The sequence below is a fragment of the Heterodontus francisci genome, chromosome 2 (genome assembly GCF_036365525.1).
Source record: "Heterodontus francisci isolate sHetFra1 chromosome 2, sHetFra1.hap1, whole genome shotgun sequence".
Classification (NCBI taxonomy): domain Eukaryota; kingdom Metazoa; phylum Chordata; class Chondrichthyes; order Heterodontiformes; family Heterodontidae; genus Heterodontus; species Heterodontus francisci.
The window spans coordinates 27,518,589-27,531,265 of record NC_090372.1 but is presented as its reverse complement, the minus strand read 5'-3'; the positions used below and the strand labels follow the sequence as shown (position 1 = coordinate 27,531,265).

The 12,677-nt window shown below is 44.1% G+C and overlaps 1 protein-coding gene across 2 annotated transcripts in view; it reads right to left on the bottom strand.

The window, feature by feature from the left end:
* marchf6 (membrane-associated ring finger (C3HC4) 6) overlaps positions 1 to 12,313 on the bottom strand; it is a 97,968-nt gene extending 85,655 nt beyond the window's left edge. For both annotated transcript variants that reach the window (XM_068056208.1, XM_068056217.1), the window contains exon 1: positions 12,037 to 12,313. In XM_068056208.1, coding sequence (XP_067912309.1) covers positions 12,037 to 12,055 — 19 coding nt within the window. In that variant the 5' untranslated portion in view covers positions 12,056 to 12,313. The remainder of the gene's footprint in view (positions 1 to 12,036) is intronic.
* Between the last annotated feature and the right edge of the window lie 364 nt (positions 12,314 to 12,677).

Below are 12,677 nucleotides of genomic sequence, written 5' to 3'. Positions count from 1 at the left end.
AATCTGACAAATGTTATGATATTCTGGTAGTTTAAAAAATATCTCCACAAAGTAACACGTGGAAAACTTTCATTGTAAATGAAAGAAACTAGGCCTGACCTACGACTTGATCACCGACCATGGAATACGAGTTAAAAAAATCAGCTCACTTACCTGTGACAAGATTTTCTCGCAATTACTTTGGGTAGAGGAATCATGAATGCAATGCAACAGATCACATCACCCTCCAATCTCTCCATGGCCTTATCTTATCTCTATCATCTCCTCCAGCCCTACAACCCTCCAAGTATCTGCACTCTTCTAATTCTGGCCCCTTGAGCATCTCCTATTTTAACTGCTCCATCACTGGTGGCTATGCCTTCAGTTACCTAGGCCCTATGCTCCAGAATTCCCTCAAACCTCTCTATCCTCCTTTAAGGTGCACCTTTAAGTCTACCTCCTTGACCAAGCTTTTGGTCATCTGCCCTACTATCTCATGTGGCTCTTGTCATATTTTGTTTTATAATGCCTCTATGAAGCTCCTTAGAATGTTTTATTACATTAAAGATGCTATATAAGTTAAAGTTGTTATAGCAATCATGTTAAATTTTCAGCTCCTAAAATCAGTACAACTAGGAATGATTCTAATACCTATAGATAGCCAGCCCACTGGAGGCGAGATAGCTGCCTAAATTTCTTCATGTCCAATTTTCTTCCCAGACCTGAAGTAGTTGGGCTTTTTATCCAACGTCAATGAACAGCCAAGAATAGATTAGGCATTGAATCATGGCCTATCTTAGGGTTTTATCAAATTTTAAAAAAAATCCTGGATTAAAATTTTGCCAAAATGTCTAAAAAGATGTTTATCCTTGTTTTCATCCCTGCAAACAACTAAACCTTTCTTCGGTTTCCGAACACTGAAATAAGCCCCAATATCATTCTACTGCGCAGTACATTAGACCATCAGGCCACCCTTTCAAAAATGACTTGTTAAAAATAGACCTGTGCGCCTTGAATAACTCTATGGATGCACACAGGTTCAAAATCAAATTGAGCAAGTGTTTTTGGGCGCTTAGTTGATAGTTATGCTACCACATAATAATTTGTGTTTGAACTGCATGCTATGTCACAGCAGGGCTTGACACGAACGCTTTAAAGGAATTCACAGTAATTACTCACTCACTTTGAATTTGAATTTTTGGTTTTCTAAACTCAATGTTTATTTGCATTCTGTGTCAGAGAACAAACCTCACATTTCCTATGATCTGAAGTGTAGTTTTTGCTGCCCAATAGCTAGACAACTGATAGTGAGACCCAGGTATCATAAAATAGAACCTTTACTCTGTAAACCGGCTACTGGAATGCATCACATGCTGCCACATAATTCACGACTCAAAAAATGGACTGGATATGAAGATACAAATTAGGAGAAGTAGGGCCCTCTAGCCTGCTCCACAATTCGATAAGATCTGTTTGCATCTCGAATTCCACACTCCCATCTACCCCCGATAACCTTTGATTCCCTTGCCCAACAATATTCAATCTACCCCCGCCTTAAAAATATTCAATTACCCCACCTCCACCACCTTCTGAAGCAGAGTTCCATAGTCACACAACCCTCAGAGAAAAAATTTCTCATCTCGGTACACTCTGAACACTCAGTAGAATGAGAACTCAGGTTTTTGAAGCAACAAATGGCTTTATTTACAAAGTTACGGTTAAAAAAAAAATTTCTCTGCCTTCTTCAATGTATCAAATAACAAATATGCCATGTGTTTTCCTCTAAAAATACGAGTAGAATTTCCACTTTGGCGCAATCAGCAATCCAGGCACAAATTGTGCTAGTTATGGTTTAAGGTTCCGCTTAAACTCATCTGCTTAATCACAAACTTAATATCTCCTATGAATCAGTGCAATTGGGCAGCAATTTAGAACAGCTGTTTTGTTCCCCTTGCATTAAAATATTTCTTGACATATATTTAAGAGTGGTAACTTGGTGCAGTTTCATTAATACAGCTGAAAATGGGTTTCTCTCAAAAATAAAGCATGAATAAAATATCTAGACTATCCTGTAAGCAATTACCAAAAGTAATTTTAAACATCTGAAAACATTAAAAATCTATACAGAACCATTTACTAGTTTTACTGGTTACACTAGTCACTTACTTAATGATTTTTTTTAATATTGAAAAGCTTTTAAAAAAAAAAGGGCCTATTGGTGTCCATGCACCTAAAAGAAATTTTAATTGAAAGATCTCCTCAAAGGGCCACAAACACGGGCAATTAGCGGAAAGCAGCCATGGTGATTAACTCAATGCAGGCTGGGGCTGGCTTCCAGTATGGGTGATTTCTTTTTTTTACAACTAAGGCAAAAGACCATGGAAAATTGATTCGCGCTGGTTGTAACTTGCGCTTGAAATTCCTTGATCTTTGGAACTGATTTGCCTGATTTTGGATGAGTTGCACTAGAAAAACCATGCAAACTAGTCGAATTTCTGCCTATGGATTTAACACCTAATTTTATACTGTAAACTCAAATCAAGCCTAACTTCCTGGCTATAAACCACACATCCCTGCTGCTGTTAGAACCACCCTAAAACTGACTGCAAACAGTCTCCTGGTGTCTGACATAATTCAATAATAAGTGGTCTCTGACCACCAAGCTCTCCATTAAAAAAAATCTAGTTAGTGCCCTTCTTAAAGATCACAGACCCACCTTTGTCACTAAGAACCACTAAACTAGATCAGGAACTATCCTTTGATGCATCAATGCAGCTTGCAAACACCACCCCCCGCCAAAGCTATCCTAGCAGTAGGCGGCTGCATCTCTTATGTTAGATTAAACAGACATTCATCACCATTAAATGCATAGCCAATGACCAAAGTGTTTGTGTGACTGCACATAATTACGAGCAAGGTTGGACAATGGGGACCCAGTGGATGTGGTGTACCTAGATTTCCAAAAGGCCTTCGACAAGGTGCCGCACAAGAGGCTGCTGCATAAGATAAGGATGCATGGCGTTAGGGGTAAGGTATTAGCATGGATAGAGGATTGGTTGACTAACAGGAAGCAGAGAGTGGGGATAAATGAGTGCTATTCTGGTTGGCAATCAGTCACTAGTGGTGTGCCTCAGGGATCGGTGTTGGGACCGCAATTATTTACAATTTATATAGATGATTTGGAGTTGGGGACCACGTGTAGGGTGTCAAAGTTTGCAGATGACACTAAGATGAGTGGCAGAGCAAAGTGTGCAGATGACTGTGAAACTTTGCAGAGGAACATAGATACATTGAGTGAGTGGGCAAAGGGTCTGGCAGATGGAATACAATGTTAATAAATGTGAAGTCATTCATTTCGGTAGGAGTAACAGTAAAAAGGATTATTACTTGAATGGTAAAAAGTTGCAGTATGCTGCTATGCAGAGGGACCTGGGTGTCCTTGTGCATGAATCGCAGAAAGGTTGGTCTGCAGGTACAGCAAGTAATTAGGAAGGCAAATGGAATTTTGTCCTTCATTGCTAAAGGGATTGAGTTTAAAAGCAGAGAGGTTATGTTGCAGCTGTATAAGGTACTGGTGAGGCCGCACCTGGAGTACTGTGTGCAGTTTTGGTCTCCTTACTTGAGAAAGGATGTACTGGCACTGGAGAGGGTGCAGAGGAGGTTCACTAGGTTGATTCCGGAGTTGAGGGGGTTGGCTTATGAGGAGAGGCTGAGTAGATTGGGATTCAGAAGAATGAGGGGGGATCTTATAGAAACATATAAAATTATGAAGGGAATAGATAAGATACAAGTAGAGAGGATGTTTCCACTGGCAGATGAAGCTAGGACAAGAGGGCATAGCCTCAAGATTAGAGGGAGCAGATTTAGGACTGAATTAAGAAGGAACTTCTTCACCCAGAGGGTTGTTAATCTATGGAATTCCTTGCCCAGTGAAGTAGTTGACGCTTCTTCAGTAAACGTTTTTAAAGCTAAGGTAGATATCTTTTTGAACAATAAAGGAATTAAGGGATACGGTGAGAGCACGGGTAAGTGGATCTGAGTCTACAAAAAGATCAGCCATGATCTTATTGAATGGCGGAGCAGGCTCGAGGGGCCTGACGGCCTACTCCTGCTCCTAGTTCTTATAATGGCACTACACTTCAGCCAGCTATTTTGCAGCCAGTCTTGCACCTTAAGGAGCCCTTTCCAGGTAACCTGTCTGCCCTGAGCTGATGGCTTTCTATTGAAAATAAATCACGTGAGATCATCTTGAATGTTGGCCCCTTACTGTTTGTTTCTAGCAATGCAAAATAGAAGTTAAAATGCATTTTTGCCACAACTATACACATCCATAGTAGCTGTTAGGGCAGCACAGTGGCGCAATGGTTAGCACTGCAGCCTCACAGCTCCAGCAACCCGGGTTCAGTTCTGGGTACTGCCTGTGCGGAGTTTGCAAGTTCTCCGTGATCACGTGGGTTTCTGCCGGGTGCTCCGGTTTCCTCCCACAGCCAAAGGCTTGCAGGTTGATAGGTAAATTGACCATTGCAAATTGCCCCTAGTGTAGGTAGGTGGTAGGAGAATGGTGGGGATGTGGTAAGGAATATGGGATTAATGTAGGATTAGTATAAATGGGTGGTTACTGGTCGGCACAGACTCGGTGGGCCGAAGGGCCTGTTTCAGTGCTGTATCTCTAAATAAAATAAATAACCCTTCACAGAGAAGCAAGCTGTCACTTACATAGCCACAGAACCAATTATTTATCACAAGCTCTGGAAACACCTCTATTGCTCAACAGCCGCAATTCAGTCTCATTGCCAAATCCTGTAAATGTGCACATATGGAGGATATATTTACCCAGGATACATTCAGTTCTACGATGGCTACATGCATCCAAATCATTTTATTACATTATTCATTAGCTAGCCAGCACTGCCATAAACTCAGCTCAAGATAGTAAAAAGGGTTTCTGAGCTTCCAAAATGGAGCAGGTACAGCATCAGTTGGTGTAACACAAGATTCCCAAACTTGAAGGTGCCAGACTCAATTCCCAATGTATGGATTTACCTGATCTCTGTTGGGGTGCAGCAAATCACCTTGGTGGCCCAGAAAAGAGCTAAACATCAAAGGGCAAGAGGGGGGAGTTAACTTTGGCTAAAACAATCATACGCTCTACATAATCGTGTATTACAACCATAAGATTATTATTTCTGGAAAAAAAAGTTCTGACTTTGTTGGTCGTGGTTCAGTTGGTAGCACTCTTGCCTAAATCAGAAGGTTGTGGGGTCAAACCCCATTCCAGGACTTGAGCACAGCAGTCTAAGCGAACACAAGAACTAGGAGCAGGAGTAGGCAATTCAGCCCCTTGAGCCTGCTCCGCCATTCAATACGAACACTCCAGTACGGTACTGAGGGAGTGCTGCACTGTTGGAGGTGTCATCTTTCAGCTGAGCCGTTAAACCGAGACTCCGTCTGTGCTCTCAGGTGGAAATAAAGATCTCGTAGCACTATTTTGAAGAGGAGTAAGGAAGTCCCTCTCAGTGTTCTGACCAATATCTATCCCTCAAAAAACATCACAAACACAGATTATCTGGTCATTTTCATATTACTGTTTATGGGAGTTTGCTATGCACAAACTGGCTGCTGTATTTCCTATATTACAACAGTGACTACGCTTCAAAAATATTTCATTGGCTGTCAAGCACTCTGGGGTGTCTATTGGTTGTGAAAGGCATTATATAAATGCAAGCCTTTCTTTTTAAACTATGTACAAAAATGTGTAGTAGTAATACATCACATCAAACCTGCACATCTATATTCCAATCATCAAAGATTGCTCAAATTCTCTTACTTTTACCACGTCAAATAGTTCACCTATTTTATTTTGCTTATTCCACAATTCACAAGGATTAAAACAATGCTTGTTCTGGTCACAAAATGGCTTAACAGTTAAACCACTGCAACACAAATATCTTTCAAAACCTGATTTCCTTCATACCCATATGAAGGAAGATCAAAGTATAGCTATGAAGTTCCATCAAATGGGCATGTAACTCACAGAAATGATAATGATGCAAAGCAGCTCTCGATGCACATTTGTCTTGAGTAATTTAAGTGCAACGCTGCCACAGTCAGACAAGCAGTATGAGATCACCTGTAGGAAGTAGTGTCAAACCACTTCAGCTTTACACTAGCTATAGTAATAATAGTACCCTATTCAATATGAAATTCAAGGAATATCTACCCAGTGGAGTATCTGGAAACTTTACCTAGAGCACATACGACTGTCAGATCCCGATCACTAAATTTTAAATTGCATGTAGATGCTGTGGAGTCGTTATGCAAATGCATGCAAGCTTCACTTTACTTGGACTTGCCAGTTTAACTCAGGTCGGCCACCCTGCATTGCTCAACTTAGTAACCATCAGACAACAACCTTAGCCACACTCCAGGGCACCTAATCTCCCAGCCTTAACCATTAATCATAAAATAAGATAACGGTCAAAAATAAAGTCCTAAATGTTGGTTTAAGCTACAATAAATTGGTACGTTCTTGTAGTGGTGTTAAAGACTCGCCCTGAAGTATCCTCCAGCTCATCTGAATCACATTATGAACTCATATTCTATTAATACATTCTATACCCAAAAAATAAAGGATCACACATCTGTGTATTACAAAGTTGCAAAATTCATTAGATTTTGATGATGTTACAACACAAAGCGTCATGATCAATAAGCTGCTCAAACCTAGCTTGGGTAACATAACCCTGACTTTTTTTTTTTTACATACAATATTCAAGCATCAAAAGGTAGGGAGCCTAATATTTAATGAGAGCATTATTTTCTTCCATTATAAATAACACTAGTCAGTTGTGGTGAGGAAACCCTGCAACACTGCCTGGGATAAGAGTTCATGTTGTGCCCAGACAAAAAAAGACTAGAAATTCTTTAGCATAATCAAGGTTACACCAGTATTCCCCAAGAAACCTTTATTACAAGGTTTTATGCTCACACGTGTTATTTTCACCAGCCCTGCAAGGGTATTTTTTTTTAAAATAGAGATACAGCACTGAAACAGGCCCTTCGGCCCACCGAGTCTGTGCCGACCATCCACCATCCATTTATACTAATTCCATATTCCTACCACATCCCCACCAGTCTCTATATTTCCCTACCACCTACCTATCCTAGGGGTAATTTATAATGGCCAATTTACCCATCAACCTGCAAGTCTTTGGCATGTGGGAGGAAACCCAAGCAGACACAGGGAGAACTTGCAAACTCCACACAGGCAGTACCCGGAATTGAACCTGGGTCACTGGAGCTGTGAGGCTGTGGTGCTAACCACTGCGCCGCTCCAGACATGTTCAAAGGAAAAATAAAAATGCTGTTCTATAAATTCTCCTTCCCTACCCCAACTCATTCTTTACTCTACCATCTGCAGAGGCATCTGCTGCTAATATCTATGCTGTTTTTAATAATATTACAATATGTATGAAATGTGGATCAACGTGATTGGTCCCTCGATCTTGTGTTATGAAAACTTCAGAATCATCACAACAAATGGTGTTTTTTGCATTCATGTATACTGAATTCTGAACCAAAGGTGCTGTTATAACCTGCTTCAGCTAGAATTATTTACTACCAGGGCCTTCATGTTAAAGGCCAGCTACCCGACCCGAACCAGACGAGACCTGACGACACGTGTCGGGTTTGGGTCGGGTTGCACTTCCGCGTCTGGGCTCGGGTCAGGTCGGGCCGGATCGGACACGCTCTCTCACAATCTCAGATAAGTGACTCTAATCTTAATTTAGTTTTGGACTTAAAAGGTGGTTTTGTTAGTTATTTTAAGCTCATGCAGGTGATGTGATCTCTGTTCCTTCCAGCACATCACTGTAACCATATAACAAAAACAAGGCAAACATAATTTAAACACACTTTAAAGTTTTCTTGAATTCATTCATGGGATGTGGGCATCGCTGGCTAGGCCAGCATTTACAACCTATCCCCAATTGATGGTGAGCTGCCTTCTTGAACTGTTACAGTCCACGTGGGATAGGTACACCCACAGTGCTGTTAGGAAGGAGGTTCCAGGATTTTGACCCAGCGACACTGAAGGAATGGTGATATAGTTCCAAGTCAGGATGGTGTGGGGCTTGGAGGGGAACTTGCAGGCGGTGGTGTTCCCATGCATTCGCTGCCCTTGTCCTTCTAGGTGGTAGAGGTCATGGGTTTGGAAGGTGCTGTCCAAGGAGCCTTGGCACGTTGCTGCAGTGCATCTTGTAGATGGTACACAATGCTGCCACTGCGCATCGGTGATGGAGGGAGTGGATGCGATGCCCATCAAGCAGGCTGCTTTGTCCTGAATGGTGTTGAGCTTCTTGAGTGTTTTTGGAGTTGCACCCATCCAGGCAAGTGAAGAATATTCAATCACACTCCTGACTTGTGCCTTGTAGATGGGGGACAGGCTTTGGGGAGTCAGGAGGTGAGTTACTTGCCACAGGTTTCTTAGCCTCTGACCTTCTCTTGTAGCCATGATATTTATACGGCTACTTCAGTTTAGTTTCTGTTCAATGGTAACCCCCAGGATGTTGATAATGGGAGATTCAGCGATGGCAATGCTGTTGCCCCTTGACATTCAACGTCTTGTTGGAGATGGTCATTGCCTGGCACTCGTGTGGTGCGAATGTTACTGGCCACTTATCAGCCCAAGCCTGGATATCGTCCAGGTCTTGCTGCATTTCTACACAGGCCGCTTCAGTATCTGATGAGTCACGAATGGTGCTGAATATTGTGCAATCATCAGCAAACATCCTCATTTCTGACCTTATGATTGAAGGAAGATCACTGATGAAGCAGCTGAAGATGGTTGGGCCAAGGACACTACCCTGAGGAACATCTGCAGTGATGCCCTGGAGCTGAGATGATTGACCTCCAACAACCATCATCCTTTGCGCTAGGTATGATTCCAACCAGCAGAGTTTTCCCCAATTCCCAATGACTCCAGTTTTGCTAGGACTCCTTGATGCCATACTCAGCCAAATGCTGCCTTGATGTCAAGGACAGTTACTCTCACCTCACCTCTTGAGTTCAGGCCTTTTGTCCATGTTTGAACCAAGGCTGTAATGAGGTCAGGAGCTGAGTGGCCCTGGCGGAACCCAAACTGAGTGTCACTGAGCAGGTTATTGCTAAGCAAGTGCCGCTTGATGGCACTGTCGATGACACCTTCCATCACTTTACTGACGATTGAGAATAGGCTGATGGGGTGGTAATTGGCCGGATTGCACTTGTCCTGCTTTTTGTGTACAGGACATACCTGGGCAATTTTCCACATTGCCGGGTAGACGCCAGAGTTGTAGCTGTACTGGACTGGAACAGCTTGGCTAGGGGCGCGGCAAGTTCTGGAGCACAGGTCTTCAGTACTATTGCCGGAATGTTGTCAGGGTCCATAGCCTTTGCAGTATCCAGCGCCTCCAGTCCTTTCTTGATATCACACGGAATGAATCGAATTGGCTGAAATCTGGCATCTGTGATGCTGGGGACTTTAGGAGAAGGCCGAGATGGATCATCAACTCGACACTTATGGCAGAAGATTGTTGCAAATGCTTCAGCCTTATCTTTCGCACTGATGTGCTGGGCTCCCCCATCATTGAGGATGGGGATATTTGTGGAGCCACCTCCTCCAGTTAGTTGTTTAATTGTCCACCACCATTCACAGCTGGATGTGGCAGGGTGGCAGACCTGAGATCTGATCCGTTGGTTATGGGATCGCTTAGCTCTGTCTATCGTATGCTGCTTACACCGTTTGGCACGCAGATAGTCCTGTAGCTTCACCAGGCTGACACCTCATTTTGAAATATGCCTGGTGCTGCTCCTGGCATGCCCTCCTGCACTCTTCATTGAACCGGGGTTGGTCTCCCAGCTTGATGGTAATGGTAGAGTGGGGGATATGCCGGGCCATGAGGTTACAGATTGTGGTTGAGTACAGTTCTGCTGCTGCCCCACAGCACCTCATGGATGTCCAATTTTGCACTTCTAGATCTGTTCGAAATCTATCCCATTTAGCACGATGGTAGTGCCACACAACACGATGGAGGGTATCCTCAATGTGAAGGCAGGACTTTGTCTCCACAAGGACTGTGCGGTGGTCACTCCTACCAATACTGTCATGGGCAGATGCATCTGCGGCAGAGTGGCGAGGTCAAGCATGTTTTTTCCTCTTGTTGGTTCTCACCTGCTGCATACCCAGTCTAGCAGCTATGTCCTTTAGGACTCGGCCAGCACAGTCAGAAGTGGTGCTACTGCACTGAAGTCCCCCACCCAGAGTACATTCTGTGCCCTTGCCACCCTCAGTGCTTCCTCCAAGTGGTATTCAACGTGGAGCAATACTGATTCATCAGCTGAGGGAGGGCAGTAGGTGATAATCAAAAGGATGTTTCCTTGCCCATGTTTGACCTGATGCCATGAGACTTCATGGGGTCTGGAGTCGATGTTGAGGACTTCCAGGGCAACATCCTCTTAACTGCATACCATTGTGTCGCCACCTCTGCTGGGTCTGTCCTGCCGGTGGGATAGGACATACCCGGGGATAGTGATGGCCACGATGGGGACATTTGTCTGTAAGGTATGATTCAGTGAGTATGACTATGTCAGACTGTTGCTCGACTAGTCTGTGGGACAGCTCTCCTAACTTTGGCACAAGCCCCCAGATGTTATAAGGAGGACTTTGCAGGGTTGACAGGGCTGGGTTTGCCGTTGTCGTTTCCGATGCCTAGGTCTGTGCCGGGTGGTCTGTCCGGTTTCATTCTTTATTGACGTCATAGCGGTTAGATACAACTGAGTGGCTTGCTAGGCCATTTCAAAGGGCATTTTAAGAGTCAACCACATTGCTGTGGGTCTGAAGTCACATATAGGCCAGACCAGGTAAGGAAGATTTCCTTCCCAAAAGAACATTAGTGAACCAGATGGGTTTTTACAACAATTAACAATGGTTTCGTGGCCATCATTAAACTAGCTTTTTAATTCCAGAATTATTAATTGAATTCAAATTCTACCTTCTTCTGTGGTGGGATTCGAACCCATGTCCCCAGAGCAATACCCTGGGTCTCTGGGTTACTAGTCAGTTCAAGTCATTTATAAAATCATCCAAACCTCTCAACTGCTGTAGAGTAGAAAATGATAATTTAGCAGTGATTACAAAAGTAGCAATCTAACAGAGGGGTTCAGGTGGCATCAGACCACAAGACAACCCGAAAAATATGATTACAACTTTTAGTGCTCTAGTGAATATCTCAGGAGTCATGCTATTTTTCCCCATGGATTCATTTATCAGAATTTGTACTGTTGCTCAAGGTGATTCATCTTTTAATTTGGAAATTGTTGAAAGTAGTCAGACCATAATAAAACAAAACAAGACAAGACAAAACAACATGAGGGACACTGACTGCAATTTCCTCCTGCCAGTACCTGACCACAGTTATAATTCCTGTCCAAGTTTACAATCACCTCACCCAATTTGTCCTCCTTTGACTAAGCACCCTTTTTGGATCGGTCGGGGGGGGGGGTGGGGAAGGGTGGGGAGGTGACATAAGAACATTTTATTTCTACATTTAAGATGTCGCACAGCTGCAATTTGTTTGTTGCCTTGCCTAGATAAGAAAGTTTTGCTTTCATACAAGTCTCCTATAAAGCAATAGCTCAGTAACAGTGTAAAGGCACTAACCAAGTGCTTCAGTTTCTTGCCATTTATTGCTGAGCCTTCACGTCCCTTTGGCACACAAAAAAGAAATCCACCTTTGGTGAAACGTCCCTAGAAACCATGTCCCGATCCAACTCTTCCCAAAGTCAACCCATCACCTGGAATTTAACTCTCTTCTTTCCCAAAATAAACTGGGGTTGGGCTGGGGGAAGGGAAGGCTCAGGAAAATATATCCCCAAGCAGTGAAGTCGCGGCCTGGTCTATGGTGGAACACTACCGCCCTTTTTCCTGCTACCTAATCCCCTCCCCGGGGAGGAGGTGAGTGGCCTGCTCACTCCCCCGAGTCCCCGGCCTCTCCTGATCCGCTCCCGCTGCTCTCTCACCCTCCTCGGTGCTCTCCATCTTGTCGGTGGTGGTGGTGGTGGTGGTGGTGGTGGCGCCTCCTCCTCCTCCTCCCCCCTCTTCGCCGAGAGGGGCCTGGAAGAGGGCAGGGACCGGGCTCGGTCACTCGCTACTGCTCTTCGGGTAACTCCTGTCAGCTTCGGCCTCAGATCTCAGTGCGCCAGAGAAGAGAGGGAGGGAGGGACAAACATTAAAGGAGCCGGCGGCGCAGCGCGACACTGTCGCACGTCTCCATTTACGGCTCAGTTCGGCTCCCCTCCCCCACCCTTCCCGCGCGGGACAGCAGCTCGCCGCGCCCTCTAGAGGCGGCCGGGTGCGCGCACCTTAAAGGCTGGAGGAGGTGATTGATCTTCAAGGGAGTTGCAGCAAGATCTTACACACACATGCACTGGAGTGTGTTGATGTTCTCTGCCTTAACTTCTAATGAATGAAATCTAACATCAGAGATAAATAATACCCCTGGATAACTGAACAAAAGAAACATAAAAAAGCAGCACTGAGTGAGTGCTGCACTGTCAGGGGTGCCAACTTTCAGATGAGACACAAAACCAAAGCCCTGTCTGCCCTCTCAGGTGGCTGCAAAAGATCCCATGGCACTATTTCAAAGAAGAGCAGGGGTGTT